Source organism: Coturnix japonica, unplaced genomic scaffold (assembly GCF_054131305.1).
Source record: "Coturnix japonica strain WE unplaced genomic scaffold, WE-NBRP24 Scf045, whole genome shotgun sequence".
NCBI classification, from domain to species: Eukaryota; Metazoa; Chordata; class Aves; order Galliformes; family Phasianidae; genus Coturnix; species Coturnix japonica.
In genome coordinates this window covers 2075556-2094364 of record NW_028188948.1, presented here as the reverse complement: position 1 = coordinate 2094364, position 18809 = coordinate 2075556, and the positions used below count along the sequence as shown (strand labels likewise).

General features: G+C 41.2%; 1 protein-coding gene and 2 long non-coding RNA genes across 3 annotated transcripts; all 3 read right to left on the bottom strand.

Moving 5' to 3' along the window:
• Nucleotides 1–658: 658 nt before the first annotated feature.
• LOC146752457 (uncharacterized) lies at nt 659–6396 on the bottom strand. Its single transcript, XR_014940646.1, has 2 exons — nt 4735–6396; nt 659–4441 (listed from the first exon to the last, which is right to left on the bottom strand). It is a non-coding gene; the product is annotated as an uncharacterized LOC146752457 (long non-coding RNA).
• A 3705-nt stretch (nt 6397–10101) lies between these two features.
• On the bottom strand, nt 10102–12246 carry LOC146752456 (uncharacterized). The gene is made up of 3 exons (XR_014940610.1): nt 11961–12246; nt 11278–11420; nt 10102–10262 (listed from the first exon to the last, which is right to left on the bottom strand). It is a non-coding gene; the product is annotated as an uncharacterized LOC146752456 (long non-coding RNA).
• A 2990-nt stretch (nt 12247–15236) lies between these two features.
• Nucleotides 15237–18197, bottom strand: LOC146752455 (kinesin-like protein KIF20B). The gene is made up of 5 exons (XM_085531810.1): nt 18082–18197; nt 17624–17684; nt 17259–17384; nt 16856–16995; nt 15237–15658 (listed from the first exon to the last, which is right to left on the bottom strand). Exons 1-5 carry the CDS (start codon nt 18193–18195, stop codon nt 15518–15520), a joined length of 582 nt encoding a protein of 193 aa, XP_085387936.1. The 5' UTR covers nt 18196–18197; the 3' UTR covers nt 15237–15517.
• Between the last annotated feature and the right edge of the window lie 612 nt (nt 18198–18809).

The following is an 18809-nucleotide window of genomic DNA, read 5'->3' as shown; positions in this document are numbered from 1 at the left end:
CTCTGTGAGAGTTGGCAGCCACGGCTGTGCTTGCTGCAGTGCAGGCTGGCAGCAGAGACTCACGCCAGATGCTTTCCCACAGAGCCCGGGTTTGCTCTCGCTCTCACTCCTCAGTTGTCAGTTCTCACTGAAGGTCACCCCAACAGAAAATGTCTGTTTGTGCTTGGCCTTCACGCACGTGGTGTTGAGGCAGCGCTCCTTTAGCAGGTACTGCTACGCGCACATATGGAGCAGAGGAAGCTGGCGGAGTGATTAAGCTGCATTAAAATGATCTCGGTATCCCATAGTTTTCTGAATAAAATATAATAAGCAAATGCCATTCTGAAATCCATTTAGGGGAAGAAATATGTTTGCGTGGGTCAAGAAGAGCTTGTCAGTCTTGTGTGAAAAGATGAGTAACTTTTGAAATGTTTTCTTCAGGAATCTGAGGAACAAAAGAAGGAAAGTGATCATCTAATCATCAAGCGACGGCTGAGATCCAGAACAGCTAAAAAACCTTGAAGAAGCATGTTTGTTCCCCTTTCTCAGGACATACTTTTATCGTATTATTAAAACTGGTTGTTAATAAACAGTAACAGTTACTCCGTTGTGTTCTTAAATTTGTATATAGGTGTTTGTTGCAGAACGGCGGGAGAAAAGCAGACGACCACACCTGTCATTGACATATGATCAGCGAATTTCATTTATTCCTTGGCTGCGTGTACCTTTATAATACGGATAATGAGCTCATACATATTGCAAAAGTGGAGCTCATCATTGGTTCCCAATTACATACTATCCCCGAGTATCTTAACAGCTTGTTGTTATCAAATGAAAGCTACTCCCTTGCTGAGTTCCCAGAACCATGGCTAGTTTCTCACCATCCCAGGACATCCTGTTGTTCTTGCTGTCCTTGCAGGTGTTATGGCTGCTTGCTTAGCTGCACCGTGATTACAACCCTTCTCAGCTAACAAGCTGTAAAAAACACTCTCAGGAGAAAGGGAAAAGCAACACTAAAAGAGAAAAGCAGCAGTGAAAGGGAAAAGCAAGACTAAAAGGGAAAAGCAAGACTAAAAGGAAAAAGCAAGACTAAAAGGGAAAAGCCAGACTAAAAGGGAAGAGCAAGACTAAAAGGGAAAACCAGCAGTGAAATGGAAAAGCAAGATTAAAAGGGAAAAGCAAGACTAAACTGGAAAAGCAAGAATAAAATGGAAAAGCAGCAGTGAAAAAGAAAAGTAGCAGTGAAAGGGAAAAACAAGACTACAAGGGAAAAGCAAGACTAAAAGGGAATAGCAAGACTAAAAGGGAATAGCAAGACTAAAAGGGAATAGCAAGACTAAAAGGGAAAAGCAAGACTAAAAGGGATAAGCAAAACTAAAAGGGAAAACCAAGACAAAAAGGGAAAAGCAGCAGTGAAAGGGAGAAGCAGCAGTGAAAGGCAAAAGCAAGACTGAAAGGGAAAAGCAAGACTAAAAGGAAAAAGCAAGACTAAAAGGGAATAGCAACACTGAAAGGGAAAAGCAGCAGTGAAAGGGAAAAGAAGCAGAGAATATGAAAAGCAGCAGAGAAAGGGAAAAGCAGCAGTGAAAGTGAAAAGCAAGACTAAAAGGGAAAAGCAGCAGAGAAAGGGAAAAGCAGCAGTGAAGGGAAAAGGAAGACTGAAAGGGAAAAGCAAGACTGAAAGTGAAAAGCAAGACTGAAAGGGAAAAGCAAGACTAAAAGGGAAAAGCAGCAGTGAAAGGGAAAAGCAGCAGTGAAAGGGAAAAGCAGCAGTGAAAGGGAAAAGCAGCAGTGAAAGGGAAAAGCAGCAGTGAAAGGGAAAAGCAGCAGTGAAAGGGAAAAGCAGCAGTGAAAGGGAAAAGCAGCAGTGAAAGGGAAAAGCAGCAGTGAAAGGGAAAAGCAGCAGTGAAAGGGAAAAGCAGCAGTGAAAGGGAAAAGCAGCAGTGAAAGGGAAAAGCAGCAGTGAAAGGGAAAAGCAGCAGTGAAAGGGAAAAGCAGCAGTGAAACGGAAAAGCAGCAGTAAAAGGGAAAACCAAGACTAAAAGGGAAAAGCAGCAGTGAAAGAAAGAAGAAGCAGTGAAAGCGGAAAGCAAGACTAAAAGGGAAAAGCAAGACTAAAAGGGAAAAGCAAGACTAAAAGGGAAAAGCAAGACTAAAAGGGAAAAGCAAGACTGAAAGTGAAAAGCAAGACTGAAAGTGAAAAGCAAGACTGAAAGTGAAAAGCAAGACTGAAAGTGAAAAGCAATATTGAAAGTGAATAGCAAGACTAAAAGGGATAAGCAAGACTAAAAGGGAAAAGCAAGACTAAAAGGGAAAAGCAAGACTAAAAGGGAAAAGCAAGACTAAAAGGGAAAAGCAAGACTAAAAGGGAAAAGCAAGACTAAAAGGGAAAAGCAAGACTAAAAGGGAAAAGCAAGACTAAAAAAGAAAAACAAGACTAAAAGGGAAAAGCAATACTAAAAGGGAAAAGCAAGACTAAAAGGGAAAAGGAAGACTAGAAGGGAAAAGCAAGACTAAAAGGGAAAAGCAAGACTAAAAAGGAAAAGCAGAACTAAAAGGGAAAAGCAGCAGCGAAAGGGAAAAGCAAGACTAAAAGGGAAAAGCAGCAGTGAAAGGGAAAAGCAAGACTAAAAGGGAAAAGCAAGACTAAAAGGGAAAAGCAGCAGGGAAGGTTAAAGCTGCAGTGAAAGGTTAAAGCTGCAGTGAAAGGGAAAAGCAGCAGTGAAAGGGAAAAGTAGCAGTGAAAGGGAAAAGCAGCAGTGAAAGGGAAAAGCAGCACTGAAAGGGAAAAGAGAGACTAAAGGGGAAAAGCAAGACTAAAAGAGAAAAGCAAGAATAAAAAGTAAAAGCAAGACTAAAAGGGAAAAGCAAGACTAAAAGGGAAAAGCAAGACTAAAAAGGAAAAGCAAGACTAAAAAGGAAAAGCAAGATTAAAAGGGAAAAGCAGAGCTAAAAGGGAAAAGCAGCAGTGAAAGGGAAAATCAAGACTGAAAGGGAAAAGCAGCAGTGAAAGGGAAAAGCAAGACTAAAAGGGAAAAGGAAGACTAAAAGGGAAATGCAAGACTAATAGGGAAAAGCAAGAGTAAAAGTGAAAATTAGAACTAAAGGTGAAAAGCAAGACTAAAAAGGAAAAGCAAGACTAAAAAGGAAAAGCAAGACTAAAAAGGAAAAGCAAGACTAAAAAGGAAAAGCAAGACTAAAAAGGAAAAGCAAGACTAAAAAGGAAAAGCAAGACTAAAAGGGAAAAGCAAGACTAAAAAGGAAAAGCAAGACTAAAAGGGAAAAGAAAGACTAAAAAAGAAAAACAAGACTAAAAGGGAAAAGGAAGACTAAAAGGGAAAAGCAAGAGTAAAAGGGAAAAGCAGCAGTGAAAGGGAAAAGCAGCAGTGAAAGGGAAAAGCAAGACTAAAAGGGAAAAGCATGACTAAAAGTGAAAAGCAGCAGTGAAAGGGGAAAGCAGCAGTGAAAGGGAAAAGCAGCAGTGGAAGGGAAAAGCAGCAGTGGAAGGGAAAAGGAGCCCCGAAAGGGAAAGGAACAGCATAGAGCAACACTGATAGGGAAAAGGAGTACAAAAAGGGCAAAGGCAGCACTGAAAGTGAAAAGGAGCCCTGAAAGGGAAAAGCATCAAAGCAAGGGAAAAGAAGCACTGAAATGTAAAAGGAACAAGCACAGGGAGCAGGCTGGTAGGCACAGCAAAGCAGCAAGCAAAGCCCAATCTCTCAGAGGGGGCCTGCTAACCGGAACCCCAGCTATTGCCCTCCCAAAGAAACTCCACCATTTTGACAGCCAAAACAGAAACTACGGTTTCGGTTCTCATGACTCTTCCCTGCGCTCCCAAATAAATGGTTTCGTGACATCCTCTACCACACTGCAACTGCTCTGAATAATCAAAATTATATCATTCATGACATAAGAAACTCACTTTTGCCTGGTGGCAACGACAGTCCATTCCCATCGTGTCCCTCCATGTAATGAACATTGCATTTGGTTTTCTAACAGCCTCCTGGATGAATCCACCAAAAGCAAGGAAGCACCCTGCCCTTACTCTGAAGAGAGAAAGAAAGCAAGGTTCATGGAAACAGGCACACAAGGCTCGCAACAAGACACGGTGCTCCAGATCATGCCAGAGATAGGACTACCACAGTGCCAGAACATGATTTACCACTAAAGGAAACATCTGGGGGCACATTCACAACTTCAGCACAAGCTGTAATGGCTCAGCATATTTAGCTCCCTTATCGTTCAGCTGGAGAAGGAGATACTCCGAAGTATCAGTCAGCAAGCACTCGGATGAGCCTGCCCTCTGTTTTTTATGATGACAGACATCATTACTGCCACCTCTGACACCTTACCAGGAGATGCTTCCATTTATTAGCCTGGTCTTGATTCCTTCCATCAGCAGCTGCTCCTAAACTGACCTCCATTCATACAGTGATACCATCGACTTCAAGCACGAGCTGACCTGCAAGACAGAGAAGAAAATGCAGGATGGCAACAAACACTGACATAACATGTTCTAATATTCTTGAACTGCCACAAAAGAGACAAAACAGGAGATAAACGTATCCGCAGCAACACCCCAGTTCATAAAGAAACGCAACTCCAGCCTGGCCTCAGCAGCCCTTATATATTTCTTACACATTTGATTAAGCCAACTGCAATTTGAACCAGGAGAATTCACAATCTCTTGCAAATGAGCAATACAAAGAAATATAAAAAAAAAAAAGACCAAACAAGGAAAACACACAAACACACCTCCCTGACATGACATCTTGCCTCCTGAGCAGGTCACAGTGTCCCTCACTCAGATGTAGAGCAGGGAGGAAGATGAGACCCCATGTGTTCCTTGCTGTGCACTCCCATCTAAAAGGTCCATATGTTCCTTGGGAAGCACAATGCCACCTGAGAAAAAGAGAAAGCAGGAACAGGACATGCAGGCGGCTATCACCCAGCAGAAGGCCAGATCCTTCCATCTGTTATCCGCTCCTCTTTTTAGTCCTAATAGGGCCCCGAGGATACAGAAATAGCAGTGCTTAGCAGAAGGACTCGGAGAAGGACCGGTAGAAACTGTCAGGAGGACAACTGGCATCGTGTGGACACAAACAGGCTGTTGGTGCAAGGAAGGAAACAGCACCTGAGCATTTCACCAGACAGGTTCCCTCCTCTCTGTCTTCCTGCAAAGATACAAGGATAAAAACCTCATTTCCTCTGAGCAACAATTGGAAACAAGACCAGAAAATTATTCATTCAAAGGCACTTCTAGGAGATGTATAACAGAGTCCTTCCCAGTCACACGAGCTTACGCTGTGGCCTTTGGAGAAACAAGCTGCCTTTGTGGTCCTGAGGGCCCCTTTTTGTCACATGTTGGGCATAGCAAGAGAGCTTTTCTTGTACAAATCTATGCCCTGTGTACCTTTCTCAATCCCAAAACCTAGAGTTGTGGTGCAGACACTGGATGCTGACCAGAGCAGTAAAAGAACAGAAGAGGGGAAAAGCAGATACAGGTAAGACACCTAAAAGAAAGGAAAAGAGCAGAAGAGAAGGAAGGATATGGTTAAGAACAAAGGACAGAAGATGGAAAGTGCTATAGAGGATTGGACTGGACATGAGCAGATCAGAGCTACACCAAGGTGTGGCTTCTCCCTGTGTCCCTGTCCACCACTGGCAACATCCCCCAATGACAGGGATGATGCTGCCCCAGCAGCTGATGGCGTTGTGGTCTGGGGTTACGTTCTATGCAGAGCCTCCAGAACCTGCTACAGACCTCCAGTTCCCTGACACTTCTTTTTTTTCCAGGTGTCTGCACACAAGGAACAGGTGTTCCCCATGCCCTGCATGCTGGTAATTAGTGTGGGCAATTACTGTGTGGGAATTGGGGGAAGGAAATTCAGGGGTGGGATAGTGAGGAGGAATTGGAGGGGGCTGGGAAATTGTTTGGGTGGGATTGTAGAGATCAGATATGACTGCTAGGATGGGGGATATTTGGTTGGAAATATTGTCATTTCTATTACACATTGCTTTGTATAAGTTATTAAATGCTTTATGTTCCCTCTGCTACATCTTGCTTGCAGTCATTTGTGCAGTGACAAAGGTCCTCAGCTCTACATGCCCACCTCCAAGGTAGGATGGAGCACCACAGATGGCAGTGTTCCACAGCTGCCACCAGCAGCCCCAGCTCGTCCCTCCACACCTGAGGTGTGAGTGGCTGTGAGAGGAATGAATGTCTCTGTGGAAGTGCAGCTCATTCCTCCCCTCTGATGGGGGCAGAAGGCATCTGCATTTCCCTCATGGCTCTTATTTCCTGTGTTACTGTGGGAAATGAGCTGAGCCACTGTGCCTCCCTACTATGGCAAGCTCTGCAGCTCTGCCACTGTCTTTATATTCAGCTGTTCCTGTGTGTAATGCTCCACACTTGGACCCTGCAGAGCCCAAAGGCCTCCTTGGCTGCTGTTACTCACCTGGACATTGAGGGTGCTGTGTCTCCAGTCTGTACCTGCTTCCAGGTGACACTTGCAAGACACTGCGAGTCCACCTGGTTGGAACTGCAGTCAACAAACACAAATGTGAAAGAAATAAGAAAGGATTCTTTCATTTCACAGGCTTTCATCTCCATTGAAAGATGTTCTGCTGTGCAGCACAGCTGGGAGCATTTCATATGTGCAAAAAAGGGGGATAGGCCCTGGCTGTGCCCGGCCCCCTTCCGGCCCAGGCCCCAAAGCAGCCCCGACTGTGCTGGGTTCCCCTCTCACCTGGGCCCTGCAGTGGCCTCAGCTGTGCCTGGTCCCCCTCTGCTCTGGGCCCTGAGCTGGCCCCAGCTGTGCCTGGTCCTCCTCCATCCTGGGCCCCAAGGCCCTGCCTCTGCCTGCTCCCCCTCTGCTCTGGGCCCTGAGCTGGCCCTAACTGTGCCAGGCCCCCCTCTGGCACAGGCCCTGCCTCAAGCCCCGCCCCCTGTGGGCAGCAGTGCTAGTGCCTGTTGGTTTTGCTCTCTTCCCTCTTCTTTCCCTGTTCTCTTCACAAATGCTTTCAGATCCCCCAGGATGACGTGCACTGACACTGCTGCCTTCTTCCTGCACAAACTTTCTGGGCAGCTCAGCTTTTTCTACAGAGCAGCGTGCCTTTGGAAGTGCTTGGAGGATGTAAACTAACAGCAAGAGAACACTGAGCTCTTCTGGGTCTTTCTAGACATGGCAAAGGGACAGGAGAGAGTGCTCAGCCTCGAGTGGTTGCTTGTATGCAGAAATCACAGTTGTCAACATCTGTGCTGTTTTGCTGTAGGCAGTAGTGTGTGACAAGAAGCCTACAATTATCAATTTAGTGAACGTAATTAATTGTAACAGTTCCCCTTTCTTCTTCCCTCGACACTTGGGTTATGGACTTCTCCTATGCTATGTGCCGGTGTAATACCTCTGAGCCACAGCACTGTTGCATTTAGCAAAGCTCATGGCAACAGGCTTTGGCCAACCTCAGAGCTACGTAGATGATGATAAGATATCCAATGATAGGAGGGAAAATGAACAAGCTCCAAGGTAAGTGTTGTTTATTCCTTCTAGTCAGCACGCCATCGCTAAATCTTCCATGCTGTGACTTTTATCTTGATAGTGATGATCCCTTAACCTCACACCTTTAGCACAGCACTTTCTGTGGAGATTCCCACCAGTGACAAAGTATTAGTGCCGCTTTTCTGCCTGTTTCTTTTTTGTCTGTATTTTCCAGAATGTGGGTATTTCTTTCATTGCCCACAAACACTGCCCAGTGCAGGAGGAGGCAGGGACAAGAGTCAGGAGCAAGGGCAGAATAGTTTCTCTGTTAGTGAATGGAATGCCAGTGTTTTCTGCATATGGACTTGCCATAGTGCTTCTTACAAGGCCTAACAGTGGGATGAAATGTGCCCTGAAGCAGGTGTGCTTTTCAGGAAGGCAAAAGAGAAATGCAGATAATGCTAAGGGGGGCCAGTAAGATGATCAGAGGGCTGGAGCACCTTTCCTATGAGAACAGATTGAGGGAACTGGGCTTGTTGTGCTTGGAGAAGAGAAGGCTCCAGGGAGACCTCACTGTGGCCTTCTAGTATTTGAAAGGAGTGTATAAACAGGCAGGGGAATGGCTGTTTACAAGGGTGGATAGTGATAGAACAAGTGGGAATGTTTTTAAAGTGATACGGGGACGTTTAGGTTGGATATTAGGTTGATGTTTTTCACACAGAGGGTGGTGACGCACTGGAACAGGTTGCCCAGGGAGGTTGTGGATGCTCCATCCCTGGAGGCATTTCAGGCCAGGCTGGATGTGGCTCTGGGCAGCCTGGTTTGCTGGTTGGAGACCCTGCACACTGTGGTCCTTTTCAACCCAGGCTATTCTATGAGTCTATGGCTGTACGATTGTATCAGACCTCAGGGAAGTCACATGGAAGAGGCAAGCCTTTGAAATTAAGCTTGATTCGCTTTGCCCCTCATACACCTGATCACTGCATCCCTTACTTGGCAAATGGTCTTTCTGTGGGGTGTAGATGAGGAAAGGGGAGGAGGAAAATAAAGCAGCTGCTTTGTCTTAGAGCTCTTGTTTTGTTGGGGTCTGGCCCTATTTTCTGAAACTAAAAGACGATGTGTGAAAGAAGGACAGGGAAAGGCACAAGGAGGTTTTGGTTTTGGTGCTGACTCCAGCCTGGTGCTTGCTGCTGGGAAAGGCACACTTAGCTCCAAGGAAGGATGCATGCGTGGAAATCCAGTGGCCAGGGGTAAGGGGTACCCAGCAATAGAGGGCTACGAGAGCTGGGGTGATTTGCTTTAAACTGCAGCCAGTGAAGTCCTGTCCCATTGGATCTGACATATGTCTCCCCATTCCCTTCCAGTTTGTGCAGAGATGGCATGATACAGAGGGCATTGCTTTCTGCCAGACTGCAGGAGCAGAAGCATTTCAGGTACCTAAATGGTTTGGTTTCCTCATTGTGGTGGAATGGGGTACGCATAGAAGGAAGACTTCCATTCTTGGGGTGGATATGCACATGGGAGGCTGCGCAGGGAAGGCTCCATCCTGGCCAGTTCAGCCAGCAGCTGTATCCAGCTGGCAGAAGCCCCAGCCCATGAGGCCGGCACTGGCCCTGGGCCATAAAGCCACAGTAAGGGAAGCCAACATCAGCTCTGGAGCCTAAAGCCACAGTCAGAGAGGCGAGCACCAGCCTCGGGGCATACAGATGTGAACCCCTATTCATTCCCACTATCTCCCCTGGGACTCCATTGAGCGCTATGAGGCCACATTAGTCTTGACTGGTTTTTAATGAAAATTACAAAACCATGACATCTGCACAAGAGTAACCTTCACTTCCCTGTTATCTTTTAGTCTTGCTTTTCCTTTTCACTGCCGCTTTCCCCTTTCACTGCTGCTTTTCCCTTTCAGTCTTGCTTTTCCCTTTCACTGCTGCTTTTCCCTTTTAGTGCTGCTTTTCCCCTTTTAGTCTTGCTTTTCCCCTTTTAGTCTTGCTTTTCCCCTTTTAGTCTTGCTTTCCCCTTATAGTCTTGCTTTTCCCTTTTAGTCTTGCTTTTCCCTTTCCCTGCTGCTTTTCCCTATTTATTCTTGCTTTTCCCTTTTAGTCTTGCTTTTCCCTTTCACTGCTGCTTTTATCTTTTAGTCTTGATTTTCCCCTTAACTGCTGCTTTTCCTTTTCACTGCTGCTTTTCCCTTTCTCTGCTGCTTTTCCCTTTCACTACTGCTTTTCTCTTTTAGTGTTGCTTTTTCCTTTCTCCCGAGAGTGTTTTTTACAGCTTGTTAGCTGAGAAGGGTCGTAAACACGGTGCAGCTAAGCAAGCAGCCATAACACCTGCAAGGACAGCAAGAACAACAGGATGCCCTGGGATGGTGAGAAACTAGCCATGGTTCTGGGAACTCAGCAAGGGAGTAGCTTTCAGTTGATAACAAGCTGTTAAGATATTCGGGGATAGTATGTAATTGGGAACCAATGATGAGCTCCACTTTTGCAATATGTATGAGCTCATTATCCGTATTATAAAGGTACACGCAGCCAAGGAATAAATGAGATTCGCTGATCATATGTCAATGACAGGTGTGGTCGTCTGCTTTTCTCCCGCCGTTCTGCAACAAACACCTATATACAAATTTAAGAACACAACGGAGTTACTGTTACTGTTTATTAACAACCAGTTTTAATAATACGATAAAAGTATGTCCTGAGAAAGGGGAACAAACACGCTTCTTCAAGGTTTTTTAGCTGTTCTGGATCTCAGCCGTCGCTTGATGATCAGATGATCACTTTCCTTCTTTTGTTCCTCAGATTCCTGAAGAAAACATTTCAAAAGTTACTCATCTTTTCACACAAGACTGACAAGCTCTTCTTGACCCACGCAAACATATTTCTTCCCCTAAATGGATTTCAGAATGGAATTTGCTTATTATATTTTATTCAGAAAACTATGGGATACCGAGATCATTTTAATGCAGCTTAATCACAAGGAACAAATATGGAGAATGTACAAAATCCTGTTTATCTTAAAAAAGCACACACATCTGAGGAAAGCCTGAAGGCAGCTTTCATTTTGAAATACTTGTTTTCAAAAGAGTATTATAATACTTGTTTTGTGAAACATGAAGCGTTCAGAAAATATTTTTAGCCTCAATCCCTGTAGCTATGACTTGCCCAGAATTTCAGTTCTCGGTTCAGTTCCATGTTCTCAGAACTACAGTGAGAGAAGGAATTGTCTCATGTTCTTCATCCTCTAACAAAAAAAAAAATAACATTTTGGTTTCTGCCCCTATCATTCGTCAAATCATCAAAAAATTCAGAGGGATATTACAGTATGGGCAAATGATCACTATGCTGAACAGAAAAAGGACTCTAATATAATTAAAAGATGCAGTTCCAACAGAGCAAGAATGTTCTTAGCACAATAGCTGCCGACAGAGTCATGAAACTGGCACATCAGATCCTTTGCAAGTTGGCTTAGACAGGAGATCATAGTTTAAGCATACCTAAAAAGCTGTCTAAGTTGTGCTCTAGAAAAGCGTGTAGTAGAATAATCCCACTCCGACACACTGAAATTATCTATGATTCCAAATTAGAAGACATCTCCGTGATTGCTACATCACCTACTTAGTAAACTGTAAGCCAGCCAAACACAGAGATCTTTGAGGACAAAATAAAACAGAACAGCGGGAAGACCAACAAGAATGACTTGGTAGAATAAAGAAATACCTCAGTACTTTCAACCTCCTCCTGCAAATAGATGAAACCTCCAGTCTGTTTGGACTCCTTAGTAGTTTATTTTAAGCCAAGACTACAGTATAATCGCTTACCGAAGAAGCAGGTATATCTAGAGGGCCAGAAAAGACAGTGGAATACAGCTTCCTTTTGGATTGTTTTGGCTTGGTCTCTCCTTCTTCGAGACTTTCAGGTTCGTTTGATTTAGGAGAACTTACTGCTGACATCAGCTTCTTGGCTAGAAGAAATTTGTTTTGATACATAAACCAATCAACTTACTGGTTTTGTGAGTCTTTAAATCACTGAATGCAAAAAAAGCTTCGTAACAAACTTGGTTTATAAATGACACGTAAAATTTAAGTGAAAATACTCAGAAATTGTATTTGTTCATCGAGGCTCTTTATTGCTTCTATAGCTGAAACAGTTTATAGCTTCAGGTACGGCAGCTTAAAGCACGCATTAAAATGGAATATGAAAGACAATCATGGCTCAGAAGTCGCTGGAAGTCAGAAACTTCAGCAGGAGTTAAACAACAGGCCTAACTTTCGTGCTGACAGAAGCACAAGACAGAACCAACTTTCTCTGTATACTTGTAGGTTTTCACAAATGTAATAATGAATCTCTGAAGAGACGAATAAATGCATTTACTTCATAAATCAAAGGACAACTTAACATGGCAGACAAGTTCTCTAAGAACACATACATTAATAGCCTACAGCAGAAACAAGCCATTCTACAATGTCTAGAAAACATGGAATAAAACTTATTCTACACCAACCTTTAGAGTGTATAATAGAAGGAGAGCTTTGAATAAAATCTCCAACTTTTTGCAGTGTTTCATCCTTCTTTTTAGTCAGTCTTGAAGCATGTACTCGCTTTCTCAGGAAGTAGTCTTTTCCGGATTTCTGTTCAACAGAGATGTGAACATGTGAAACAAGAGCATTGTTTAAACTTCATTTTAGTTCAATGTTATTTTAAGTTGACATTTTGAGCTTTACTACTGACACCTCTGTTCATTATGCTGATGATACCACAACGGCAAGTAATGTAGACAATTTTATACCCTTTAGGGAGTTGTCAAAAATCTCAGCTATTTCAAGGCATACGTTTCTTAAAGTTTCTTAATAAGGCAGTAGTTTCTTTAAAAGTAGCTCCCAAGCTGTGGAGTTGTTTCTTACATAAGCTGTTCTAATTACATAAAACAAACAAACATACAAAACAGAAGACAACAGATGGGAAAAATCTACTACTCATACTCTGACCATGCCAAGGATACTGCTATCACATGTGAACATCTGTTTTTAATAACTGCCATGCATATTAATGATATGAACCTTAGTTTAATACAAGGGCTTCACTTACAAAAGCACACGATAATACACTAAAGCTTCTCTTCCCAACTATTCAGTGTGCAATATCCTTCCCTCCAAATCATTACACAGTACAGCCATTACACGCTCTGGGGACAGACTGACTTGCCCTTTGGTTAGCTTATGGAATTTAATAGGAAGAGCTCATAAGCATGTAAGATTCCCATTCAGGTATACACATAAGGATAAGACACTGCTTCTTTCGTGTGACCACACAATTACAGGAAGTCCCAAGCTAGCTTCAAAACTAGAACAAAAACCAAACATTTTCTCGTCACTTGCAGAGGGTGAATTAAAAGCCATGACAGATTTTGTATTTTTCGTGTTCTCCCTTTTCACAAAATCCTGGGAAAATAAGACAAGTTTCAGCCATGATTCTTTTGGAAAGAACAATTGATGTCACAAAAGTGAACACTTTAAACACCTTTGCTAATAGTAGGGAAGTATTTGCTAGTGGTAACTATTCCACTGTAAATCAAATAATAAATAAGCATTCAATTATAAAAACAGGACATTAAGATATCAGTATTAGACATCTCTTGATGTCTAAAAAGCTGATTTATGTCTACAGGTTTCAAAGAAAATACACAATGAAGTTAAGAGAAATTCCCTTCTCTTAAACCATTATCACTGAGCTTGGCTATTAGTTTTGTTCATTAAAGCAGTTCATTAATTAAATTCTTCAACTACTTTACTGAGGTAGAAATAGCATTTTTTAATGCTTGTTTTTAATGCTTTTTTTAATTGTAGAAAGACAAAAAGTAGTCAGAGCCACTTTATCAGGCTCTGCTAAGAATCTGAATGGAGTATCACCACCCACTGTATTTCCAAGAATTAAGTTGGTTAATAAATACTTTGTTTTTAAAATATATGTAACTGCTATTTTATGAAAGTTAGCAATTAAAAACTTATATAGGAATGATTAACATCATCTGCTAACAAAACAATATCCAGAAATCCCGCAGAGGAAGAAAATAAGTTCAGTTTGCTGTGCCCGTTTCAGTGGCTCCATGAATTTTTTCCAAGTAACTTATCTAATCATGAGCCACTTCATAAGCATTAACATGAGGAGAGTTTTCAACAGCACCTGACAAAAATTCATCACACAATTGTTTCAACAGCTTTTATTCCTATCAAAGGCTATAAAAACAGGTGATCTGATCACCTTGAAAGGGATAAATAAATTAAAACTTGGGAATTGTTTAGAGAACATGAGATCTTTTCCTACTCATTCCTTATCAAAAGCAATACAATCACAACATTTTCAGATCTGAAGTTTCATACTAACCTCAGATTCATTTAATGAAGTGAGGCTCCTAGTACATCGACGTGACAAATAATTGTCTTCAGCTTTGCATCTTAATGGAATACTTTCTCCAGTTTTAGTTTTGCTTTGTTGTTTCCTAGGCTGTAAATATTTAAAAGGAGTAAAGATTAGGCTATGCATTAGACCTCCAAAATATCTCGAGTTTTCTAAAGTTACAGTGTAAAACCTCAAGCTCAGACGCCACATGAACACATAAGCTGAAACACAGCACAAGTGTGGGAAGGTAGTAACATCTATTCATTGTGTGATCTTCAGATACACCCTACTGGGTCTCACTAACAGTCTCAGGCAGTATTCTGCCTCCAAAAGAGAGAAAGCGAGACATTATTTAGGGACAAAATCTGTAACGCTGGTTGTTTTGTCATCCATTCCCCCCATACTCTGCACGCTCACAGCTGCTATGTTAGAACACCAAGGGCTAAACCTCTGCCTAATCTTCAGCATCCACATACGAATACATGGAAATCTGCATGGAAAAGTTCCATAATGTACACAGAGAGATGGTGTTCTAGTAAATAAAATATTTTTGAGAAGATGAGAGCTCATGTTTGAGTGGAAGACAAAAAGAACCAACAAGTACTCATCACTGAATATGTAGTAAGTTGTAATACAATATATTTTGATTCTTCTATTTTACTTATGTGCTTCAGCCTTCATCTCCCTTAAGATATAATAACCCGAGCTTTTATTTGTTCCCAAATCCTCGGTACTGTGAGAAAGTCGGCAGTTGTAGGGGAAGTTTTGCTATGAGAACATCTTTCTTCTCAGAGAAAGTGAATCCAAACATTCTCAAAACAGCACAACTCATTTAGTCTTCTGTTTAGCTTCTGAAATTCTATGCTACGGCTTAGATTGGCTATCCTGATTAAAAGCTGGATGTTGAAATAAGAAATGCAACTTCCAGAGATCATCCCCCCTCTGCTTTTTGATGCTTCCCTTAATCTCTCTCCACGTCCCCTTCTGTCTTTTCAGGCCATTGTAGATACTACCTCAGAGAAAGCAAAGAAAGTAAGAAACCTGAGACAGAACTACTGTCTGAGTATTGAGCCTAGCTTGGGTTCCGGAAATGCTGTAAATTATCAGAAAAAGCTACAGATGTCCAGTCTGATTGTAGGATCATAAGCATCAAACTGACATCTGCTTATCTGAACTACTGAAAAAATTGAAATTTTAGTAATTAACAGAAATTCTGTTTCTGAAGAACAAAAATAAAAGCTGGTGCTTTTTTTGGTTAGTTGCACATGATGTCAATACGACAGTGTTCAAGAACAGAACCACACCCAGAATACAAAGAGCAGGTACAGGAGTTTTACAGAATTTATGGGTAGCTAATCAGGTAGGAGGAAAGGAGAGCTGACCTTGCTTGAATCCTTTAAGGCAGATTGTCTCAGTTCTGCTATTTCTGTCTCTTTTTGTATGACATTAGAAGCCAAAGTTTTGAGCTGTTTTTCCAAAGCTTCTACTAACTGATCTCTCTCCTCACGCCACTTTTGAAGATTACGGTCCTTTTCCTCCAGCTGGGCAACAAGTCTTTCCTAAAAGAAGAACAGATGAACAGTGAACATCACCTACTACACACTGAACTGTTCTAACACTTCGGTAGTTAGCACCGTTTTACAGTCTTAGTAAATGTATGATCTATGATATATGTTGTCGGTCCTCAGCAAATTGTTTCATTTCTTTGTTGCGAAGATTCTCAGCTTCTTTTAACTGATTTAGAAGCTCTTCTTTCTCCTCCAGCCACTTTTTTCTATCAGTTTGATACTTAGTCTCACTTTCCTATTTCAAAGAAACCAAAAATGAAATAGTGAGTCATTAAGGAATAAAAGTCTTAAAAGCCAGGTCATCATTAAATAGACTTGTTTCTGCAAGATAACAGAAACATTAGCAGTTTTTACTACAGAATATTCCCAAAGGCAGGTATTGGATAATCATTAGTTCTTTTCCATTAAAAAATAATCATTTCCAGTATTTCTTATTCAGACTGCAGAGCCTCCATAAAACATCTCTTTTTCTTTATAAATGTTCACACAAGCTTTACAGAACTTACACCAAAAGTCAGTATAAGAAAAACTCTTTTAACTTAAAAACTTCTAACACTTTACGCTGCCTTGCAGCAGTTGTAGAAAAACTTGCAGCTCCTTCAGGGTTGAAAGACAAAGAAAAGCAACACAGTTTACACTGTAGGATTAGTCTCCTTTCCTATCAAACCTACTGGCAGACATTCTCATATATAGGACAGAGCACCTGAGAAACTGCTTGGAAAAAATAAAAGTCTTTTAACCAAGGAAAATTAGTAGACCCACAGCCCAACAAAAAAGGCTTCCTGGTGATAAAGATAGATGATGATTTCGATAGCTTATATTAGTTGCCCAAGCAACTAACAGAAAACAGTTTTGACAAATACACCGTAAGTTACAATTTGCTTTGAGTTAGTATTCCTTTCTTGCAAACAACAATTGTATAAGTATACTCTGCTTATAGCACATTGATGTGGTATAGAATGAAGCAATGAATGTTCAACTTTCCCCTCTTCTTGAAAAAGGGAATTGGCTCTGCGCATTAAAAAAATATATCATGAATAAGCCTACTCAAGGTGAAGGAGGAAAGAAGCTCAGAACCATTCCACTAACAGAGTGGATGTAACCTATTGTATACTCACTTAGAAAACTCCCACTGCCAGCCCATTACTTTTATTTAAAAAAACAAACAAACAACAACAACAAAAAATAACATCAGATGGGATAAGACAACTAACTGTTCAGAGGCCAGCAAAAGAAGCACTGCTCATGGCAGCATAATGTAGGGAAGGCTGCACTTCCTATACTATGGGGGCATCAGTGATGCCATTCTTAACGTACCACAAAAAAGCTGCACCTGGTCCCTATTGCATGTTGCACTGCAGCTTTTACAGGAAGTTTCTGTAATCAATATAACAGTTTACTTTATCAAGTTACAACTTTGAAGTTAAGTTACCTCCAGCTCTTTTTGCAGCTTTATTAATTCTGTACTGTTTTCATTCAAATTTGCCTCATCACTTTCGTTGTTCTTTTGCTGCCAGTCACCATTGCTCTGGTATTCCAGTTCACTGTATTTGTGTTTCCATGCAATCAGTTCTACTCAATACACAAAATGAGGTTAGATAGCATATCATTTCAAATATATATTTGAAATACCACACCAATGACTTTTTACTAAAGCTGCTTCGGTTTTATCTGCTACAGACATAAAGAAATAACAGAAGCCTTTAACTACAAGAGATTTGTTGTTTACTATGGAACGTTAATGCCTAAGTAACAGTCACATGAAAATGGAAGTGGCTATCACAGTACGTCTAAACCCCTTTTGCATCCCTGCTCCCTTTCCCTGGAAAGATTACCTGAAGCTAATTTTTGGTTCTCTTCTAACTGAGCTTGAAGCATTTCATCTTGTTCAAGCTGCGTTACCTCTTGTTCTTCTAATGCCATCCACATAACTTCAATTGTTCTATCCCTTGCACACAGATCTGAAGGTTTGAAAATTTACAGATGAACTCCCTACTAGCTCCCATTATTCTCAAATCAAGATTCTCCCATGACCAAAAGCTCTTTTAAAAGAAATAGAGCATCTCCATTGAAATATTTACATACAAATACATGCAGATATGTTTCAAAATCGAAACACAGAAGACTCAAAGTCATTAGCAATGTGACAACATTTACACGGATATTCCACACACACACACACACACAAATAATGGCTGACCGTCACATAGTTGGTCATAGTCTTTGGAGATATCTTCCATCCTCTCAGTTTCCACCAGCTCCTATATTTCATGTTGAAAGAAAAGCATACACAGTAAAAACAAGCAGAATCTTTAAGACAGCCTAGAATTAATAAGCTTTTCATAAAGCATAAATAAGGACTCAAGCTGATAAAAAGAATTTATGGTAAGACATTTCAATTAACATATCATGATGTCACTCAACAAGATCAGGTTATATGCATGTATTACGTATGTATTCACTATGCAGATTATTGTATTTAAAGCAATCTGCCAGTGCTCTGTAGTGACTAATTATTTGAATATCTTTCATGGTCTACCACTAATTTCAGTTGGCCACTTTCATTTTGCTCCAATTTTTTTTTTTTTTTGACCTTTTTCCTGTTGCTTGGAAAACCTGCATCATTCATTTAATAAAAATTAAGAGCAAGTAAAATACCTGCTTAATTTGTTGGATATAGAAGTCTTTATAATCCAGCTCATCCTTAAACTGGTTATTAATCCTTTCAAGTTCATCCATCCTGTTCCTGAGGGATTCCTCCACAGAACGCATCGTGGACACCTGTAATGTAAGCACAGCTCACGGTTCATTAAAAGACTTCTGTAATCCAACCTGGCCAAATACTTCTTTGTTAAATAAAGAGGAATTCACAAACAAGTGCTGAGTAGGAAAACGACAGCAAGTGCAAGGTTACCAAGGAAGACATGAATTCATTTTTAAGCTTCAATTTTCCACCCCAAGCACACCCAATAAACTTTCAGACTAAGATCCTGCAAAACGGGTTTTAAAATATCTACTTGTTTAATAATTAAATTTTAACTATTAACATCACTGAAGCTGAAATTGAAGAAAAAAAATATACATGCTTATATTAAAGAGCCTCTGGAAATTAGTCTATTTCTCTTCAAGTAAATAGCATTCTTCTTCCCAGTTATCAGCGTTTTTTCACAAGACTTAGGTTTTAGGCTTTGGAGTTACCACGGATACCAATGGCAAGTCACCAGTAACGTAGAGATAATAACAAGTCCCCTCCAGAGGCAGATTAGCTATTCTCTTCACAAACCTTATTCCAGACTACCAACCAACTTTACTTTCCTCTGTTCATTATCTATGTGAAACCATGTTTTAACTTCTGGTCCCCTCTAGAGCTTCAATGGCAACTTTAC

What these genes read in the sequence shown, in the direction of transcription:
- LOC146752455 (XM_085531810.1), bottom strand. Translation starts at nt 18,195, where the DNA reads ATGCGTTCTGTGGAGGAATCCCTCAGGAACAGGATGGATGAACTTGAA. An exon ending in CTATGACCAACTATGTGACG is followed by an intron (nt 17,385 to 17,623) that starts GTCAGCCATTAT and finishes TCAAACCTTCAG; the next exon opens with ATCTGTGTGCAAGGGATAGA. An exon ending in AGCTGCAAAAAGAGCTGGAG is followed by an intron (nt 15,659 to 16,855) that starts GTAACTTAACTT and finishes TCTTTGAAATAG; the next exon opens with GAAAGTGAGACTAAGTATCA.